Source organism: Vipera berus (genome assembly GCF_964194415.1).
Source record: "Vipera berus genome assembly, chromosome: W".
In the NCBI taxonomy this organism is placed as follows: Eukaryota; Metazoa; Chordata; class Lepidosauria; order Squamata; family Viperidae; genus Vipera; species Vipera berus.
The window spans coordinates 76,585,191-76,605,208 of NC_138210.1; the positions used below are offsets into that span (position 1 = coordinate 76,585,191).

Genomic DNA, 20,018 nt, shown 5'->3' on the forward strand with positions numbered 1-20,018 from the left:
TCCCTCCCTCCCCTCCCCCTGCCCCAGTGCTAGGGAAGCCTCTGCCGCTCACGTATTTCTCCAAATACAGGGTTGGATTGTCCATCAGGGCCTTGACCATTCGCATGAGGTAGATCAGAAGGGCCAGGTTGTTCTGCACCACGTTGACCCGCACCTGGAGGGACAGGAAGGTGACCGTGAGATGAGTCTCCTGGCAGATGCTGCTCCGTGTCCACTTTCCCCCAGCGAAGGCCTCTCATCCGGTGGAGGAGCTGAGGAGCTGGCCAGGCTGAGTCCAGGGCAGTTCCAAGGTGCCATTACTTCTTACGTGGTCTAAACTGCCTGGATGCTGGGCCGGATGGAAGATTGTGAGGAATTCTGAATATGGTCAGGCCCGACTATGAATACAAACTGACCCATCTTTGCTGCGGGGGCTTCCCAACTAAAAGGCCCCCCGCATCTGAGCTGAGCAATTTATAACCAAGCTACATCTCGGAGCCAGAACACTGGCCCATCGGGTGCACAGTGTCCCAGGCTGCACCCTTCCCAACTGCAGAAACCCATCTCTCTCCAAGGCTCGGGCCCACCCTGTGAAGGAGGGAAAAGAGCTTTTTCTGCCTTTGCCAAGAGTCAACCAGGAGGTCAAGGACTTTGCTCCAGGGCTGGCTTCCGAGCATCTTCAAGCAGGCACTTGGCAACCTTGGGATCCCCGAGGATCCGAAGGGTTGACTTATTCCCAAGAGCTTAATAGCAGGCAGAACTATTTCCTCCTCCCGAAGTCACTCAAGTATGCTGGCTCAGTGCAACTCTTCCAGCCCCCTAGATATAGGAACAGCCCCCCCCCACCTTAAAGAGCTGAGGACACGGAAGGCCGCAGATGGAAAGGCAGAGGCTGGCAGGCCTACCTCATCCTTCAACCAACCCCCCGTGGTTTGGAGCGACAGCAAGGATCTGGCGAAGGGACCGGGAGTCCCCACCCTTTCCCCTTACCCCTTCAGAAATGAATGTGCTGAATCGGGGCAACATCTGGTACAGGCGGGGTCTGTGGCAATGCTTTGAAGGGCTTCCTGGGGAGAGAAAAGTTGGGGGTGGGGGGGTAAGAGCAGAACTGGGGTATTATGCAGACTACCAGATGGAAAAGGGCAGTTTCCCCACCACCACACACACAGAGCTTTGGCAAGAAGCCTGGCCAGTTCCAGGGGAGATGATGTTCGAACACCACTTTTCAGGCAGGCGAGGGAGATTCCGCCCATTCTTGTCAAAGGTCAAGGGACAGGAACCTGGACTTGGCCGAGGCAGGCGCTGTCCAAGCCTGGCCTGGAGACGGCTCCCAGGCCACCTCGCCCTTTTCTCCAGTGTGTGGCTAGCCAAGGGGGAGGGAGCGTTGTCGGCAGAGGGAGTGCTCCTGGATGCTCACCGCACGCTTTGCTTCACAAGACCCCACACAGGCTTCGGTGATCTCCTTGTAGTACAGCTGTTGCTCCACGGAGAGCTCGTGGATGCTGCGTGGCTTCAACTTCAGAGGGGCTCCTTCCAGAAGGGGCCCCTTCTTCTCTTTGCCTGTGCAGATGAAGAGAAGGTAAAGGCAAAGACTGGGCCCTGGGCGTGCATTATCTTCGCCTCCCCTCCCTACTCCGAGGGAACTTCCAGGGACCACTGAGAGGACACACAGCCTTAGCCCACGAAGCCACGGGAAGCAAATGGTGCGTGGCTCGGAGTCCAAGACCAACAGGTGCAACTCGGTGCCCGATGCCACTGTGATAGTCAGGGGTTCCTCCAGGGAGGGCAGAGGGGGGAGAGGGCTGCTGCTGACCTGTGGGAGATGCCCGCTTGCTCCCATCGCTATGAAACGCTTCCTGACCAGCAGCTGCCCACCACTCCTCCATGGAGCACCCCCGGCATAGAGGTTTGGGTGCCTGGCAAAGCCACATTCTTAACCAATAGTTTGCAAGCTCTGGCTGGAATGGTCAAGGGTGACCACTGGTACTTTCCTGAAGGCCCAGGGAGCAAAAGAGTGCCTCACTCTGGGATGGCAAACCTCCTGCATGGGTGCCAAGCAAGGGGGCTTAATCTTTGCCCCTTAATCTCCATCCCGCCCCAACTGGACTCAGACTGACCTTTGCTATCAGCTGGGCTGGCACTCTGTCCTTTGCCCTTAAGAGCACCTTCCTCCTCCTGGCCCGGCTTGGCTCCCTTCAAAGGCTCGGTGGCCTCGGCTTTCTGCTGCTCCTTGGGGGCTGCAAAGGGAAGAGACGGACTGGGGTCGAGGCTCAGCAGCAACAGCTTCCAAACCAATTCTCTTGCTTGAGGCAGGAAGCCGCCTGCCCTGCTTGGCCTTTCCACCCCGGGGTTTGTCACTCACCCGGAGGTGGATTTTCTGGGATTGCCGGTTGAACTCCCTCAATGCTCAGCCAGTGTGCTGTTAGAAAAAGGGGAGAAGCTTCAAAGAGAGGGAGATAACTGGTGTGCAAAACCCTGGCAGTGTGACAGAGTCAGATTGGAAGAGAGGTCAGGAGGGACAAAAGTTAACAGCTTATAAACATAAAGCAGCACAAACTCCAGGATATTTCAATGCCTTCCGGTCTGCCTGCTTCTGCGTCAGCAGCTGCTCTGCTCAATGGCATAAATACAGCTGGATGCTGCGTGTGCCACCTGCCCTCTTGCTGTGGCCAAATGAAAGGGGGGGGGAGGAACCTCCAAGATGACAAGAGGGTGGGAAGAGGCAAGAGAAGCCCCGCATGCTCTGACTATGTCTATTGGGGCACCCTCCCCAAATACTTCCATATAGGTGCAAGAGATTGCACAGACCGTGTGGGTGTGTCTGCCAGGGCATTTCCTTAAACAGGGATCTTTCCACACTGGGGAGCCTGCGGGCTTGATGGCTGTGGCCCCTTTCCAGCTGGTTCCTTCCAAAGCCACTATGGAACACCACCACAGCACACGAGCAGCTTCGCTCCTGGGGAGGGATGCTGTGCTCCGTCCCCTGGCAGGAGGTCACCCATCTTGAGAGCCAGACCTCTGTATCCCCACGTGTGCCTTTCAGGGGGAGGTGAGAAGCAAAGGAAACCGTCTAATCAGGACCGGAGAACTCAGGACTTTCAGATCTGGGGGGTAAACCTCTGCCGCAAAGAGCTCCCTTTGTTGCATGGGGGGGGGCTGCCCCGATTGGCCCATACTCCGGCAAAGGCCTTTGGCGGCTGGAGCGGGGGGGGGCTGGGGTCGTGCCCCGAGGAGGAGAGCCGCGGGAGACCCACAAGCGCCCCCTCACCCTTGAGGCAAACGTCGAGCGGGACGCGGGGCAGGGGCGTGTTGATGATGTCGCTCAGGTCCATCTCCTTCTCCTCGTAGAAGTAGAGCTCGCGGCCTCCCCCGCTGGCGTAGCGGAAGGGGATGAACTCCTGCGCGTGGAGCCCGTAGAGCGGCTGGAGGAGGAAGAGGGAGGTGAGGGGGGAGGGGCGGAACGGCCGAGCCCACCCCCCCACTCCCCGCGCCCAGCCCCCCCCCCCCTCCCCAGGCACCTCCACGTTCTTCAGCTTCAGGGCCAGGTCGACGTCGCCCATGGTCAGCAGCTGCCGCTTGCCCAGCCGCATGAACTTCAGCGCGTCCTGCGGAGGGAGAGGGAGAGGGGGAGGGAGAGGGGGAGGGTGGGCGCCGCGGGGGGGGGAGGAGGAGGAGGACCCCCCCTCTCCCCCCTCCCCCGCCTACCTGCGCGATCTCCTTGATGCGGTAGCTGACCTCGTCCGCCAGCAGCTGGCACGTCTCCTCGGGCACTTGCCCGATGCCCACCGACTCGGCCATCACCTTCATGGACTCGGAGGGCAGCTGCGCGCTGCCCACCTTCGGCTTCTTCTCCTCCGCCATCGGGCCCGGGCCGGGCGCGGCGCCCGCCTGACGTCACCACCCGCCGGGCTCGGCCGGCGCATGCGCGGTCCGGCGGGGCGGGGCTCCGCTCCGCCTCTGCCCGCCCGGCGGTTCTTCGGCGAAGGCGCCCCCTCCCCCCCCCTCCATCCATGGCCCGTCGGAGGGCGGCCCCGCTGACCCTGCCCGGCTGCCCGTACTCGGTGTCGGTGGTGCAGGAGGGCTACTGCCGGGCGCAGGCGGACGGCTCCACGCTGGCGGACGGGACGGTGTCGCTGGTGCTGGGCCCGCGGCTGACCCTGGTGGACACGGGCGGGCCCTGGGCTCGGGAGCGGCTGCTGGCCGGCCTGGCGGAGCGGGGGGTGTCCCCGGGCGACGTCCGCCACGTGGTGTGCACGCACGGCCACTCGGACCACGCCGGCAACCTCAACCTCTTCCCGCGGGCCGAGCTGATCGTGGGCACGGACGTCTGCCAGCCGGGGGGCCGCTACCTGCCCACGGGGCTGCGCCGGGGAGCCCCCTACCCGATCCACGCGGGGCACCTGGAGGTGCTGCCCACTCCGGGCCACACGGGGAGCGACGTCAGCCTGCTGGTGCTGGGCACCGCCCTGGGCAGCGTGGTGGTGGCCGGAGACCTTTTCGAGCACCGGGACGACGAGGAGGAGTGGGCGGCCCTGAGCGAAGACCCCGCCCGGCAGGCCGAGAGCCGGGCCCGCGTCCTGGCCATCGCCGACGTCGTCGTGCCGGGCCACGGAGCCCCGTTCCAGGTGTTGAGGGAAGGAGCCGGCGGTGCGAGCTGATGGCGGCCTTCAATAAAGGGTTGAATCAGGGCGAGTGGTGGATCGTTCCTGGCTAAAGGGCTGCCCCCCTCCCTGCCCGACCCGGGGGGGCGGGGCGGGCGCGTTTATTGATCCCCAAAGCAGCGGGGTTGGGGGGGCAGCTGGGCTTGGAGACTTCTATCAGGACAGCTCCTCCCTTGGTTGCTGAGCGAAGGGCACCGTTCCTTTCCTGGGCCTTTTTCAGGCTCATTCCCTAGCAGGGACCAGCGACCAATAAGGCTCAGTGGAGGGGAAATAAAAATCTCTGAGTCAGAACGGTTTCCTTGAAACGATGGTCCAGTCCAAAATGACCAGCTAAGAAGAGTTGCAGCTTTGGGGCAGGCTCTGGGTTGGAGGTTTGCCTCCAGGGAAGTCGGGGATCCCTTTGCAGACGGTTGCGTCCAGGTTAGCTAAGAGCGCAAAAGGATTTAAGGATAGGAGTGGCGTGAAGGGACCGATCAGGAGAAATGGATTAGCCGCCTTGGCTCATCTGTGGAGAGACCCTTTTCTGCCCTGGTGGTCTGGGTGGGTCAGACCATCCTCCCACTAGTGTAAAAAAGGAGAGCAAACCCCACTCCCTACTGGCGCTGATGGTGCTACCTACTTTGGTAATGAAACCACTGCAAGAAAACTGCCAAGCTCAGAGCGTCCTAAGGAGCCAAGCTCAGTGCCAGCCTCCAGTATCCGCTTCGTCCCGCTGGGATCTTCTGCTGAGGCAGAGAGAGTAAAGGAAAAAGGAAAACACACACACACACACACACACACACACACACACCTGATCTTTCCAGAGCAGCTATGTTTCTCAGGGAGGCCTGCCTAGAGGGGGAAGGAGGACTGGAGGATGGGCTACTGACCTCCATCCGGACCCCTTGCCTAGTGGGCTTGTCTGCAATGGAAGGCATCTGGACAACAGAGGTCACACCTGTCTCAATTTCGGCTTCTAAGTAAAAATGATCCTGGAATCCATTTGCTGAGAAAGGTATAGTTTAGCATAAGTCAAATGAATTGCAGCAGTGTAAAGCCAGGAGTGAGAGTTTGCACCAGATTTTTGCCCGTTAAGTTCCCTCCGTCAGTCCTTATCTCTCATTTTCCAATCACATTTAAACAAGATGCTTTGGAAACAGTCGCTCTACATGTTGGGCCGCCTCCTCCTCCTCTTCCTCCCAGGGAAAGCACCTTGAAGACTCTGGACTGGAGAAGTTTCACTCTCCCCCAGGCCCTCCCCCCTCCCATCCAGCTCCCCCCCCCTCCACGGTTCATAGCAGGCTGGCAGGGAGGTGGCAGTTCTGACAACAGAGCTTAAAGCTCCCCTTGGTTTCCTGGTAGGTGAACCTGATGACAGTGCTTTTGAGCATGTCCAGAAGGCTGTTGCAGGAAGGATGGGCACAGAGCCAAAATGAACCCCTACCAGGCCTTGGAGGACAGCACCGGACAGAAGGTGCAAGTGAATCCCTGGCGATTGTCCTGCAGCTGCTGGGGCCAAATCGGTGGCTGGCTCACTGTGCTGTGCAGCCCAGCAGAAAACGGGTTAGTTCATCGGTGACCTTAACCCAAGTGCCCATTAAATCTCCTTGGGCTGCACGCACCTGGGAGGGGAGGGCTGTTGAGTGGGGGAGGGGCAACTAATCATTCCTGCTGTTTCACAGTATTCTGCCCATCTGGTCTTCCGGGCACCCCCTTCCTCCCCTCCCAGGAACCAGAAGCATGCAGAAAAGCTGCTTTGCACTCAGCTGGCAACTGTTTGGTCTATTGCTAAACTGAGCTTGAGGTTTGAGTGTAGTCCACTAGCCGGGTGACTTGTGTGCCTCATGTAACCTCAGCTTGAGTTACGTGCCACACAAACGTGAAGGGTCCTGGCTGGGGAAAGATCCGGCAAGTGGGAGGGGGTCATCTCCTCAGCAACTCCGGCCTTGGTGCAGTCAAGCAGGGTGGGGCCGGAGGGGCAGCTACAGCAGGAGGAAGTGAGGAGTCAGCTGCTCTTTGCGGGCTGGAAAGGAAGAGTGAGTTGGCGTCAGAACAGCTGCTCGTCCATTCCTGTCCTCTCCCTGCTGAGGGAGCCCTGTGTTCTCTTGCCTCCCAGCGAAGGCTCCCATTTGGGCTGTGCTCCTGCTCCCTGGACTGAGGTCTGCGTTGGTTTGGGAAATGGGGAGGGGCAGGGAGAGCCTCGGGTCCAGCACACCCACCCCCTAATCTCCCCTCCCCCTTTACCTCTTACCCTGGCTGAGCAACAGAGGGGACATCCCTGCCTTGGCCTGGCCTCTGGGATTGGCCAGGCACGTTGCTCAGCTGGGGCAGCCAAAGCCTCATCGAGTGGAGTTGGGAAGGGCAGGAAGAGCGGTGATGCCTCTGGGATGGGAGAGGCTGAAGGCATCCCTGTGCAGAGGCCTCTCCTAGCCCCACTGTTACCCCAATGTTTTTGCTGGGGGGGGCAGCTTCAGTCACATCAGCTTGGGCCAATTGCAGTGGGAGACCTGGCTCTGGTAACAAAGGAACCCAAACAGTGGGAAAAGTTAAATGCAAAGTTTATGAGATAAAACATCAACTGATAATTAAACGCCTGGGAAAGGAAGTTGTACATCTATCGATACTAGGGGGGGGGGGCAAAGTAACACCCCTCCCCCAGAGGACACATTTTATGGCCTGGCAGGGGTGCTGCAAAGGGCCTGCCCCCTGGGCCTCCAGCAACTCCAGAGGACTGTGCTGGGTCAGGCCAGAGCCAGCAGGCGGGGTCCTCAGGCCAGTCAGTGCCTCCTGCTCCTGCAGATGCCCTGGTCCTGATCTTGGGGACCAAGCAGTACGAGGGTCTGCTGCCACTGGCAGACCACTGGGGTTTCGTGGTGCTCGCCCATCTCGCTCCTGCTTGGCGCTGGGGCAAGCTCAACCAGGCCCTCAGGCTGAGCCCAGTCAGCAACTGAGCATGTTGTCCAGGGCGGGCCCAGTGGGAGGATTACCCCAACCCATAGCTGGCTTCTGTGTCCTTTTCATTTGAGGGAAGCGCCCTGTGAGGCTTAGGAGGGTGAAGGACAATCTGATTAATTTCCTGCCTGTCCACTGAGAGCTACAGATCAAGCAACTCCCCTGCCCACCCCCACCCCCCCACAGGACGGTGCAGAGCTGTCCAAAGCACCTCCCTGTCCCCGGCTCAGTTTCCTACTTTCCAAGCATTATTCTGTTTTGCTTTGGTTGTTTCATCCTGCTTGGTCGTTTGAGAGCCTGGCCTGCAGCCCTCCCGTCAGCTGAGAGGCAAGTGAGGGAAGAGAGGGCCCGGGCCCTCCCACCCAAGCAATTCCTTGCTTTACACAGACACACAAACTAGAGCCTAAAGGAGGGAGGAGCCCAACTTTGCACACCCTCCCACCTCCAATGTAATTGCTGAGGGTGGGCCACACCTGGGTCAGGAGGCCAGAGACAGAGGCTACTTAAGATGTGGGGCAGGCGGGGAAGGGCAGTCGGCACCTTCAGTTCTCCCCTTGGCTTCAGCAGCAGCCGCCATGGCCGAGGAATCCCAGCCCGAGAGGCCTCTCCTAAGGGCCACTGAAGAGCCTCCCTCCTCCATGCACTCCGTCCTGATTGGTAGGCTGCTCTTGCTCCCCACACCTTGGCTTTGCTGGTACTCCCCCATCTCTAGAGTGGCCTAATCTCTCCCTCTTCCTCCTCCAGTCCTAGGAAAAGTTCTCTTGGCTGCGTTGCCTCTGGCAGGAATCGCCATCGGTGAGCGGAATCCTCACCCTGTCCCTGCCTCCCCACAGCCCCTTCGGCTCGTCTGTCGCCCCTGCTCTGGTGGTGCCCAGTCCTTTGCTGGGCCCGCCCTGAAGTCGTCAGCTCCTGCAGGGGCTCCTTGAAGAGCAGAGCTCTGGATAGCCTGCTGTGTACGCTCTGCGAAGCTATCAGTCCTACTTTGCTGAGGAAACTGTAGCGGCCCAAGCCCTGCCTTACAAAGCACTGCCGGCATTGTGCCTGGGTGCGCTGGGTGAAGCAGGCCTGCAGGGTGTGGTGCTCAAAAGGGCCAGCGGGCTGCCCTTCCCAAGACACCAGTGCCAGGCAAGGCCCTGAGGAGCCCACTTGGCCACCTGCCTCGGCCGCAGGCCCCTCGTTCCCTCCCTCCCAGGCTCGTCGCTCCTGGCTGGGGGCTCTGGCACTGAGGCAGCTTTGCAGGCCATCCTTGCTGTTGGGCTGTGGGGCTGGGCTGAATGGGGCAATGGAGACTGGGCTGGGCTTTTTCTCCCGAGCCTTCCTTCCACCTATACCTGCAGTTTGCACATCTCCCTGGGTTGGGGTGCAGATACCAATTAGAGCCATGGCCAGTTTGAGAGTCTCTAATTGGGAGGTGACCCAGGCTGCCAAGCTGACTCCCAAATTTGAAGAAGGGGTCTTCATCTTCAGCTTAACCCATGTGGGCTCCTCTTGACACAGGGAAGTACTCGGGGCCGGGGGCCAGCGAGAGGGATCCGCATTCTGGGCACCTCGTTGAAAGAAGGTCCAAGAATCTAAGGTGCTAATCTTTGCTCCTCCATCCCCAGGAGCAGTCTATCTCGGCCAATGTCCCCGGCAGCCTCTCCTTCCCATTTACTTGATCATCCTGAGTGCCGTCACACTCCTGCTCCTGTTCCTCAGCTGTATTCCCTGCGGGGACGGCACCAACCGACCAAGCAAGCTACTCAACTGTTTGCAGGGAACGGGCTTCCTCTTCCTCTGTGCCTGGTTCATCGCAGGTAGGGGGGGGCTACTGATGGGGAGGGGCCAGCCGGGAGCACAGAGCTGCCTGGCCTCTGCAGCCTTTAACTGGCCGAGCCGCCTGGCTGTGACGGTCCTCGTGGTGGTTTGCTGGGCTGAAGGCTGTTAATTGAGCTCCAGCCGGCTTTGAGGTGGCTTCTGGGGCTGACGGGAGGAAGAGGCTCCCCTGCCCGCGGCAACAGCGCCTTAGGAACAGCTGTTTCTGAGCCCAGACTAAGCAGGAGTTTAGAGGAGCTGGATGTGGGGCATCAGGGTAGCCCGTAGCCCTTCCTGGTCACTTTCCTCGCTTTCCCCGCAACAGGCAACGTGTGGGTCTATTCCATCTACCCCCCCGACTACGAGGACTTTGGCCAGCCTGGCTTCTGCCAGCAGACTCTCTTCCTCTTCGCCTTCGGGGTCACCACCGCCATCCACGCGGCCTTGGCCGTCGCCCTGCTGCTGGCTCTGAGCATCCTCGTCGGCATCCTCGTCCTGAACGCCGTGGTCTCCGGCCGCAGGCGCGGCGGCTGCAGCGGGAGGCTCTAGCAGCCCTGCGGCGCCCGTTTCCTTAGCGGAGCTCTTTGCTAATAAACCTGGATGTTGCTAAGCCGCCTCCTTTCTCTGGCCCGCGTCCGCGCCAAAGGCCGCTCGGTGGGGCGGGGGCTTGGGGAGAGGCCGAACTCCTCCGGGTGGCCGGAAGCGCTCTGGCCGACGGAGCTCTTCGCCGAGCCTCCCCGACCCGGGTCCTCCCGAAGCCCGAAGGAGGTTGCAAGATTGCGGGGGGCTCCCTCCCCCTCCCCCCCGCCCTTCCCCAGCGGAGAAGCCCCCCCCCAGTCGCCGCTCAGGCCCGGGAGGAACCAGGCTCGGCGGGGCATTGACGGCCTCTGCAGCCCGAACGGCCGAGCGGCGGCGGCGGCGGCGGCAGAACGGCCCCCCCGGGAAGGGAGCCGAAGGGAGGGGGCTCAACCCGGGGGGGGGGCGCAGCGCCCGCGGGAGAGGGAGGAGGGAGAAGGCGGGGCCGCTCCCCTCCCGGCGCGCCTTGCGCGGGCGTCACCCGCAGATCTCGCGCGAATCCCGAGCTGAAGCCTCTTCCGCCCGGACCTCCCTCACCGGAAGGAAGCGCCCTGCGGACTCTCCAGAGGACGGCTTCTTCCGTTTCCGCAGCGGTCAGCGGGCCGGGCTCGGTTTCCGCCCGCGTCTGCTCGCGACTCCGGCCGGGCATGGTGAGCCTCGGCGGGGGCGGGAGGGGGAGGGGGAGGAGGCGGCGGCGGCCCCGCTGACCGAGCGCGGCTTTCCCGACAGGCGGCGGCGGCGGCGGCGCTCACGCAGGGCCTGGAGCGCATCCCGGAGCAGACGGGCTACCTGGTCATCAGCGACGGCGCCGTCCTGGCGGTGAGGAGCCTCCGGGCGGAGGGGGAGGGGGAGGGGGCGGCGGCGGGGGCTGACCTCCCTCTCCCCGCAGTCGGCCGGCGACTTGGAGAACGACGAGCGCACGGCGGGCGCGATGGCGGAGCTGGTGAGCACGGCCTGCGCCTTCCGGCTGCCGCGGGGCCCGGAGCTGCCCTTCCGCCGCGTCTCCGGTGAGCGAGGGGGGAGGGGAGGGGGCGCTGGGGGGAGGGGGCGCTGGGGGGGGCTCCGCTGACCGGCGCCGCCGCCGCCGCCTCTCCTCCTCCTCCTCCCTCCCCCCGCAGTGGTCTTCGGGGAACATTCCCTGCTGGCGACCGTCTCCGGCCAGAAGCTCTTCGTGGTGAAGCGGCTCAACAGCGTCCCGGAGCCCGTGGTGGTCTGAGCGGGGCCGAGGGCGCCAGTTCGTGCCTGCCTGCGGAGGGGCCCGCGAGCCCCCCTCCCCGAGTCACTCCTGCCCCCCCCGCAGCAGCAGTCAAGGAGGAGAGGGAGGCAAACGGCCCCCTTCTTCTCTCTCTCTCTTCCTCCTCTCCCCCCCCCATGAATGGGCCTTCCCACCACCTGCCCTCTCCTTCCTGGCACCTGGCATGTTGGTGAAATATGGCAAAGTATTTCGCTGCCTGATCATCCCAGGAAAGTGATGCTTTGCCAGGAGTCAGCCTGTGGAAAAGCATCTGCCGGGCATTTTGTATGCCGTTTGCTGTTCCAAAGGGGAGCGAAGCAAACCAGTTTGCTCAACGTATGTTTGCTGGCTGCTTTGGGCTCCCTGTAACTGGATGCAGCGGTGACTGTTAAATCTGACCATGCCTTGAGATCAGGTGAATTCATCAGAAGAAGAGGAAGAAAGAAGGACCGTGCCAGAGGACACCAAAGAGATCCACTAAGCATGTTATTTGCCGGCCAGCCAGTGCAGTTTATTTGTAAGCACATAAGATACAGACAGAGTTCAAGTTGCTTCTGAGCAAATAAAAAATATAAATAACAAAAATTAAATAAAGTGCAATGGAAAGTGGCCTGGACCTGGGATGATTTTTTATTATTTTTTTTGGGGGGGGGGCTAGAGACTGGCCCTCTCCCATCTAGGAATATAGCAGATACTGGGAAACTTCCAGGTCACATCCCATGGCCTAATCCAGGGTGAAAAGGAAGAATCGATTTGGAAATGTCCAGCAGTTAAAAGTACCCTTCTACCAGCTGGGGCTGGAGTCGCTTTGCCTTTTAATGGGGGGGGGGGGTTTGATGTAGCTGCTCTTTCCTCTTGGCTTTCAGACAGTTTTCCCTTCCCCCAGAGTGAAAATCTTGCTGCTCAGCTGAAGGAAATGAAGGGTGGGTGAGAGGGGCCTGGGTCCCTGGAAGGATGAACTGGGGCACAGCCAGCAAGGGTGCAGCTGAGGAGTCAGTCTGAGGAGACCGAGCTGGTTGGGTGAGGAGGGGGTTATCCTGTGAAGTTTAGGTGTCTGGAGCAGATCTTGTTCCGAGACTGGGTGGCACATACTGTGGGTAGGCTGAATGCAGCCAGCACTGCCCTTTCTGGGGAGGGGGAGGGGCCCCTCTGTCATGTGACGGGCGCGAGCACCAGCACCTTGCACTCTCGTTTGGCAATTTTGTCAAGGGAAAGAGCAGCCTTGTCCGGGGGCAAGTAAAGAGGGCGGCCCACTGGGGAGCCCACAGGGGGGGTTATGGCCCGGCGCTCCATGACGCTTCCTGACCTATTAGGAGGAAAGGAGAGAGAGATTGGCAGGGAGAAGCAAGAGAACCTCCCTTCTCCTGCCAACTGATGTCTGCGAAGCGCAGCGCTGGGTCTCTCCAGCCGCTTCCTCCCCATCCCCCCAGCTTCCTCTGCAGCACCCACCTCAGAAGGTGTCCCCGTGCCGGCTGCTGGTGTGAGAAGCTCTGAGAGCGCCCGAGGCTGGCCTGATGACGGCCCACAAGCTCCCGCACGGCTGGGCTCCCAGGGCTGCTTTTGCGGGAGACGGGCCGGGCCTCTGGAGGGGGGTTGGACACACTAGCTGTGAACTGGAGTTTCAGCTTCATGTGCTGGGACAGCTGCGGGGTGGGGGGAGAAGAGAGGATAGTCCTCTTGGTCAGTGTGTGTGTGTTCTATGCAGTGCTGAAACTAGATGTAACCAAGTTAAATCGTCCGCAGTTGGCAGGAGGATCCTAGGTTGTTGCCAACTAATCCATGCTTGTCTTTATGCAGCATGTGCGGACACTTACCTCAAACAAGCCAGCACGCAGAGCCTGGAAGGTGACACAGAAGGTGCGGGCACTGCCCTTGCGGGAGAATCCCAGGTTATTGAGGGGGGTCTGGCACACAATGGAGTCTTGAGGGTCTGGTGTGGCACGGCATTCATCGTAGACATTTGGCTTCTTCCCTAAGGGGGGGGGGGAAGAGACCAAGCGTGGTTAAGAGGGGCCCAAAGACCCAGCATGCTCCCAAACCCAACCAATGCCAGGGGAGGGGGAAGAGGTCTATGCAGCTCCTGGCCTGCCCCTCCCCCACCCCACCACCAGGAGCTGCAAATCAGCCAAGCATGGAAGAGGGAGCAGCTGCTCATCCCCTCTGCCTGAAACGGAGCTGCGTCCCAGCGGCCATCCTCCCCTCCCCCCCTCACCTGCAGCAGCACTTTCTGGTGTCCAGACCAGGCGCACTGCCAGAAAGTCCTGCAAGTTATTGATGAGTGTGTACGTAACTACAAAGCGCCGATGCAAGACAACTGGCGACTCGCATTCTGCAGTCATCACAAACCTGGGACGAGCAAGGCGGATGCTGGGCAACCTAGGAGGGAAAGCAAGAAGACAACGCGTGGCACGACCTCCAGAGCCCTGGAGCTCCTGGTTTTGATGCCAGCTTCCCTTGGCATCTCCGGGGTTGAAGGGGCACTCTGTCCTCCGTCTTTTTCCTCCCTGCAGTGAGTGAGATGGGCCCCAAGTCACTCCCGGAGCTTTGGCTGCCAAGGTAGGCCAGAGAACGCCACCCCTCTGTGGCGCTGGGTCCCCTCAGCCTTGACCCTCCCTTGGCCTCTAAACATATTTCTCTCCCCCCCCCCCCGCCCACCCCAGCAGAGAGCAATGTCTACGTACACAAAGAGGCTAAAAAAGTGGTCTATATATACACTTCTAAACCAGGCTTTGAATCTTCTCCAGGATTTTTCTTCACCCTGGAAAACTAGAAGGCTTCAGGGTGATGGCTTACACTGGGCCTCAACAGCCTGGAAACACAAGCTTAAATGTTAGGTGGGCAACGGAGAACAGAATGCAAGGAGATAACTGACGAAAATAATCAAAGGCTTTGGAGACTTCTTGAGATAAAAAATGATATTCAAAAAGTAAGAAAAATTAGAAGATACTTTATCCAAGAAAATTTCCTGTGGAAGGTACCAGATAATACAATCAGTGACACATCTGGCATTGTATCCGACAGGGAACAATCAAGAAATATAGCAAAACAATTATGTTAAACTATGGGAAAAACCTCTTAATGTGAAAAAACGTAAAGGCTGTCTTGGGCGGGATGAACTGTGACTATGCTTCAAATGGCACCAACCCCTATACCAGGAAAATAAATAAATAAAAAATGGTAATAAATGTTAGTAGATGTATTATACTGAGTAGGGAAAAACAGTAAAATTCAGAATTCTATAAGATAGAAAAGAGATCTGATCTGGCTCTTCCAAACGTTGCATGGCTGTCTGTCCCAGATGATGGAAAATATAAAATAATACTGGAAGGAGTCGGCCGAGCTAAGGGGTTTTGTGGGTGTTTCTGATACAGGGACAGAAAGGTGGGCAAAAATAGAAAAGGACACACTATAAAAGAATAATGTAAGGATGGAACCTGAAGTCTAATAATTTTGCTGCTAGCCTCTCCTTTACACATGCAGGTATTCGGATCCCATGAATGAACTGAAGACACGGAGAGAACTTGATGAAGGCCAAAGTATGCCACCGTCTGTACTTACAAATTGTTGGAAGAACAAAAGATCCAAAGCAAGGGTGGGCTTCCAAGAAAAATGGCAGAATCTGAAATGGGCTACCCGCTAAGAGGGGTGTGTGTGTGTGTGGTGTGTGTGTGTGTATAGTAAAAAGGTAAAGGCTCCCCCGCACATGCGTGCTAGTCGTTTCCGATTCTAGGGGCCGGTGCTCATCTCCGTTTCAAAGCCGAAGAGCCAGTGCTTGTCCGAGGACGTCTCCGTGGTCATGTGGCCAGCATGACTAGACGCCAAAGGCGCACGGAACGCTGTTACCTTCCCACCGTAGCGGTCCCTATTCTTCTACTTGCATTTTTACGTGCTTTCAAACTGCTAGGTTGGCAGAAGCTGGGACAAGTAACAGGCGCTCACTCTGCTACGCGGCACTCGGGATTCGACCCGCCAAATACAGATCTCTCCCACTACACACGTATATATATGCTCTTGAGAGGTTCATATCTGCCAACCTTTACATTACACTTATGCTGACAGCTGCATGATACAGTTCCATTATACTGAACTCCTAGATGCTTGTGCAGGTGAGGGCTTAACCCCTGGGTGGTCCAGTGGATGGGAAGCTAGATCAGTGGTAAATCCCAGTGCGCAATGGTTAACGTGCTGCTGCCTGAACAGAGACCGGTCACAAGCAGCCTATCACAAGGCCCAGCCCCCACCCCGACCCTGTTCTCTTCCAAGTGTTTGTAAGGGGTATAAGAGAAGGATTGCTGAGTAAGCTTTGTCTTTTTGCTGATGACATAAAGGTGTGTAGTAGAGTTGATGTTCCTCGAGTATTCATAACATGCAAAACAATTTGGCACTGCTGCATAATTAGTCAAAAACGTAGAGACTGCAGTTCAGTGTTTCTGAATGTTAAGATCATCCACTTGAGGAAAAAAAACCTCTGGCAGTATTGGGGGTACAGTGTTAGACAGTACCCCAGAAGGAAAGAATTTAGGGGTGCTTATAGCAAATGACTGCAAAATGCGTAGACAGTGTGGCCGGGCAGCTGCGAAGACAAACAACATTCTGGGCTGCCCTAATCCCGCTACACAGGACTTTGGGGCTGTCTTGTCCTTCTGCGCCAGGCAGGCCAAGGGGCCCTCCTCCCCTCCTGGGCACTCTGGGGCTGGCTGTGTCCTGTCCAGCCTGAAAGAGGGCTTGCTCACCTGTAGTGCGTGTAGATGCTGCTTGTGAATGGCAGCTTGGGGGTCGACCACTGCACCACCGCAATAAGAGGAACCTCCAGGCCCTGCAAGTGCCAGGGCAGAATGAACAGCTGCCTCCCTCTCCCACTCTGCGCTGCAGGTGCCCAGGCAAGCCCCCAGAGCCCGGGGGGGGGGGGAATCTCACCTCTTTGGTGCTGTCAGGGGGCTGCTCTGGTGCCTGCAGCTGGAAAAGGAAGTTTTGCTCCTCCAGTGCCCGGAGGGAGCAGGGCCAAGCGGAAGTGGCCGAGGGCACCTGGCAAAAGGAGGCCATGGAGACTTCGCCGGATTGGTGGCTGTGGGGAGGGGGAACAGAAGCAGCATAAGAAAAACCTGCCATCCAGCCCCCGCCTCACACACGTGCGCGCACACACATGCTTTTCTGGCACACAGCAATTGTATGCAGTGGGGGGGGAATGGAGCACTGCCTCTGACCACAGCCAACCATGGCTGGGAGAAAAGGATTCCACACCAGGCTCTGCCATGCCTGCAAGAAGCTCCCTTCCAAGCTCGTGGGCACGCAGGTGGCACCCCTTGAGGTCACCTTGGTGCCTGGCTTCTGCCTTCCTTGAGGCAGCTTCTCCTTGTGCCCCTTTGGGGCAGCCCAAGGGGGCTCCCCAGGAAGGAGACCTCTGAAGGGCTCCAGCAGCCACGCACAACTTTCTGCAAAGCAGCCTCCCTCCCACTCCCCACGGAGCAAGATCACCCGAGGTGTAAGGTGAGGGAGAAGTATATTTATTTATTCCACCTTTATTGTTTTAAAAATAAGGTGGCAAACATATCCAACCTACCTTCTTCCTCCTATTTTCCCCACAACAAAACAACAACCCTGTGAGGTGTGTGGGGCTGAGAGGGGGGGACTGGCCCAAAGTCTGCCAGCTGCTTTTCATGCCTGTGGTGGCTCCAGAACTCGGCGCCTCCTGGCTTCTCACCTGGTGCTTTAACCACTAGACAAACTGGCTGTAGCTCAGGCCCTGCTGTGGTTCATCCAAATGCCAGCCCTGCAACTGGCATTCAGGGAAGTTCAGCTCAGCCATGGCAGGATTTGGGCTGTTCAAAAGCAAACAGCTCCAAGCATGTTTTGAAGAGCAGGGAATGTCAATGTCGGTTAAATGCTTCCTGTCCCTCCCCACCCTTTGCCCTCTTACCAGATATCATCAACTAGCAAGACAGAGCCGTCTGGCATCATGGGAAGGTAACTGGCATTCAAGTTGGGCAGGATCCGCACATCCCACACCGAGAGCTCATCCTGGGAGGCAGCGTTCAGAACTGGGAAGGGAGCCGGGGCAAAGCGGGGGAGGGGAGTGCATAAGGGAGGGCAGGCCAACCATCTTGCCCTCCGGGCACCTGCAGAGGGACCCTCCCCTCCCTGCCAAGCCACACACCTTTGAGCACCGTCAAGTGCTTCCCGGACACGTTCAGCTGCTGGCACTTCAGCTCCGGCGGGGGCAGCACAGTCAGCATGGTGCTCACTGCAAACCAAGGGCAGAGATGGAGGCATCAGCTCCGCACTGCCTTGCTGGGGTGGGAGCAGGCGCAGTAGGCGGCCCGTGGGTCAGGCTCACCTTGCGCCTTGAAGGCGCCCTGCTCTTCACGGAAGATCTGGGAAGGGGCCCGATCCTGCAAGATGCTGAGGTAGCCGCGCTCCCGGACCTCGCTTCTCTCTTGGTCGCGTCTCCATACGGTTGCCACGATCTGCGGAAGAACAGGCATCACCCCTGGACCGCCTGGAGGGCGCGGGGAGGGCAGGGGAGGGCAAGGGCGGGGCCTTACTTTTGCTTTGAGGGTGCTGGGGGGCAGCCTGTCCAGAGAAATGGTCAGCGGAAAGATGACTTCGTCGGTGGACACGATGGGCTCCTCGGGGGGGACCTGCACGAAGGAGCCGAGGGTCAGAACGCTGCTTGGGGGACAGCGAGCCCCGCCGCCGCCGCCCCGGTCCCGGACCTACGGCCACTGCAGTCGTTCCCGGGGTGCCGTGGCCGTGGGTCAGGAGCGCCCTGCACTCCCGGAAGACGCTTCCGTTGGCGGCCGCCTCAGCCGCGCCCTCCTCCGCTGCTTCAGCAAGGAGGGCCTCGTCTCCAACGCCGCCGCCGCCAGCCGGGCTAACGCTGGCCAGGGCCGAGAGCGAGCCTGCCAGTTCCCCCCAGGGCGGCCGCGGAGCGCCGCCGGCTCCCGAGCGGCACCGCAGGACCAGCAGGAAGCGGACCGTCTCGCCCAGATAGAGATGGTTCCTCCGGGGCAAGGCCCGGTACCGGCCTGGCTCCCCCAGGAGCACCTCGCGGGCCGGGAAGGGCACAGCCGGGAAATACATGAAGTAGTCGCACTGGGACTCCATGCCGGCGGGCGGGCCAGGCGGCGGGCGAGCTCCCAGCCGGGCCGCGAGAGGCGGCTGCTTCTCCTGCTGCTGCTGCTGCTGCTGCGCTGGCGGCGGCGGCGGCGGCGGCTGCTGGCGGGGCGCGCGGCGGCGGGGCCGGGGCGGCACGGCATGGGCGGCTGGGGTCCCCCTGGTCGGGCTGCGGGCGGGCGGCTACGGAAGGAGAGGAGCGCGAGGCGAGGCGCGCGGGAGGCGGACTCGGGCCGGGGTCTCCGGGAGAGCGAGGCGGCGAGGGAGGCGGGAGCGGCGGGCGGGGCGAGGAAGCCGTGGGGGCGTCTCCCTGCTGGCTGCCCGCCTCTTCCTCGACGGCTGCGCGGCGGGAGCCTTCGGCGTTTCGCTCCTCCCCGCAGCCCCCGCAGACGGGCTCCTTCCAGCGCGGAGCGGTCCCGAAAACTTCCTTTGCCCCGGAGCCCCTTTGGCTTGGGCGACGGACCGCCGGGAGGGAAGAGTGGAGATGCCGGAGGCGGACTTGCCGCGCGTCCCTTCCTCGGCCGAGGATTCGGGTACAGTAGTTGTGATGTTATTACAGCTTTTGCGTTAATAAATCTAGTTTTGCACGTGTTATTTTGCACTGTCTGTTAATGTGATTAAACAATCGTCCAGGATTTAACATGGCGGACCTTAAAGGATTGTGAACCCGTTTGAATTTTCAATATTTCTACATAAATGTGGCCCAGCACAGCTTCCTGGCACAGTTCCAACTACGGTCTAGCAGTAAGCTCGGAATGAGAACAGAACGGAACTGGAAGGGACCTTGGAGGTCTTCTAGTCGAGCCTCCTGCTCAAGCAGGAGAGCCTATACCATCTCAGATAAATTACAGTGGTGGTCGTTGAGCTTTTCATCACATGACCGCGCCCAGTTTTACAAACTTTTTTAAGCACTGTGGTCGTTAAGCTAAATCCATTACACCCAGAGAACGTTTTTTTGCCAGAAGTTAAAAGTAAACACTGGAAACGAGCAAAATTTGCCAAAAATCGCGGGGCTAGTTGCCTAGCGCCCAGACTGCCGTCACGTGGCTGCAGAACCGGGCGACCATCGGAACTCCGGAACCAACACGCAGGCGCCTCTGCCGGTCGGTCGGAATGTTAAGGGAGGGCAACTTGCAGCAGAGTTGCTGACTTCGAGGTTTTTACTTTCTCAATGGCTCTAGATTCTGTGCAGTCTTTTGGATGGGGCAAGGAAGGCTGTTTGTTTCCTTGTCTGACAACAGCCTTTCAGACACACTCAAACCACGTATCTTCCCCGCTCCCAGGCCCTCCCTCATCTTGGCAACTCTCCAGCTGCTCCGGGGCCAGGAGGGCTTTGGATGTTAGTCATCTTGGGAGACAGGCATGTGGTTCTCACCCCCCCACACCCCGCTACAGGGGTCAGGAGGTGCTACCTGAGAGTTGAAATTTTTTTCTTTGCCATAATCACCGTGCCCAGATTCAGAGTAAATTGTTCAAGTTGTGAGAGAACACCCTGCCATCCTGTGTGCAAGCAAGAGGAGGGCCTGGCCCACACATTTCCTTCCTCAGAAAGGTGTGGGGGGGGGCAGTGAGGAAGCACCACCCAGCCCTGACCTGAAGCGGTGCCATGCAGCTGGACAAGAGGGAGGCCAGGCTGAAGGTGACCAGTCCTGCCACCAATGGGTCGCTTCTCTGGCCATTGGCATTTCTCAAAAGCAGAAATGTCCCTTTCTGCAGAGCCGAATCTTGAT

The 20,018-nt window shown here is 59.3% G+C and overlaps 5 protein-coding genes across 6 annotated transcripts in view; 3 read left to right on the top strand and 2 right to left on the bottom strand.

Annotated features, from left to right (window-relative positions):
• LOC308676478 (transcription initiation factor TFIID subunit 6-like) overlaps nucleotides 1-3,882 on the bottom strand; it is a 4,932-nt gene extending 1,050 nt beyond the window's left edge. Inside the window, 9 exon segments of the mRNA XM_081342292.1 lie at nucleotides 18-154; nucleotides 970-1,016; nucleotides 1,019-1,046; nucleotides 1,397-1,539; nucleotides 2,097-2,216; nucleotides 2,342-2,398; nucleotides 3,248-3,401; nucleotides 3,498-3,584; nucleotides 3,685-3,882. Coding sequence (XP_081198418.1) covers nucleotides 18-154; nucleotides 970-1,016; nucleotides 1,019-1,046; nucleotides 1,397-1,539; nucleotides 2,097-2,216; nucleotides 2,342-2,398; nucleotides 3,248-3,401; nucleotides 3,498-3,584; nucleotides 3,685-3,840 — 929 coding nt within the window. The 5' untranslated portion in view covers nucleotides 3,841-3,882.
• Nucleotides 3,883-3,927: 45 nt separating this feature from the next.
• Nucleotides 3,928-5,239, top strand: LOC308675967 (metallo-beta-lactamase domain-containing protein 1-like). The gene has a single exon (XM_081341657.1). It carries the CDS (start codon nucleotides 3,990-3,992, stop codon nucleotides 4,635-4,637), a length of 648 nt encoding a protein of 215 aa, XP_081197783.1. The 5' UTR covers nucleotides 3,928-3,989; the 3' UTR covers nucleotides 4,638-5,239.
• A 1,267-nt stretch (nucleotides 5,240-6,506) lies between these two features.
• Nucleotides 6,507-10,287, top strand: LOC308676790 (transmembrane protein 272-like). Of its 2 annotated transcripts, XM_081342815.1 has the most exons (5): nucleotides 6,507-6,778; nucleotides 8,139-8,228; nucleotides 8,316-8,366; nucleotides 9,176-9,367; nucleotides 9,691-10,287. In XM_081342815.1, exons 2-5 carry the CDS (start codon nucleotides 8,147-8,149, stop codon nucleotides 9,912-9,914), a joined length of 549 nt encoding a protein of 182 aa, XP_081198941.1. In that variant the 5' UTR covers nucleotides 6,507-6,778; nucleotides 8,139-8,146; the 3' UTR covers nucleotides 9,915-10,287. The 2 variants fall into 2 exon arrangements, with proteins under 2 accessions (XP_081198941.1, XP_081198942.1); XM_081342816.1 differs by lacking the exon at nucleotides 6,507-6,778 and having other exon boundaries at nucleotides 6,902-8,228.
• Nucleotides 10,288-10,386: 99 nt separating this feature from the next.
• On the top strand, nucleotides 10,387-11,784 carry LOC308676527 (ragulator complex protein LAMTOR4-like). Its single transcript, XM_081342369.1, has 4 exons — nucleotides 10,387-10,591; nucleotides 10,671-10,760; nucleotides 10,831-10,948; nucleotides 11,060-11,784. The coding sequence occupies exons 1-4, from the start codon at nucleotides 10,589-10,591 to the stop codon at nucleotides 11,155-11,157; spliced, it is 309 nt and encodes a 102-aa protein (XP_081198495.1). The 5' UTR covers nucleotides 10,387-10,588; the 3' UTR covers nucleotides 11,158-11,784.
• Nucleotides 11,294-18,502, bottom strand: LOC308676526 (trafficking protein particle complex subunit 14-like). The gene is made up of 11 exons (XM_081342368.1): nucleotides 17,893-18,502; nucleotides 17,718-17,813; nucleotides 17,510-17,639; nucleotides 17,330-17,416; nucleotides 17,093-17,213; nucleotides 16,093-16,240; nucleotides 15,909-15,991; nucleotides 13,388-13,551; nucleotides 12,990-13,147; nucleotides 12,625-12,818; nucleotides 11,294-12,481 (listed from the first exon to the last, which is right to left on the bottom strand). The coding sequence occupies exons 1-11, from the start codon at nucleotides 18,277-18,279 to the stop codon at nucleotides 12,328-12,330; spliced, it is 1,722 nt and encodes a 573-aa protein (XP_081198494.1). The 5' UTR covers nucleotides 18,280-18,502; the 3' UTR covers nucleotides 11,294-12,327.
• Nucleotides 18,503-20,018: the final 1,516 nt, after the last annotated feature.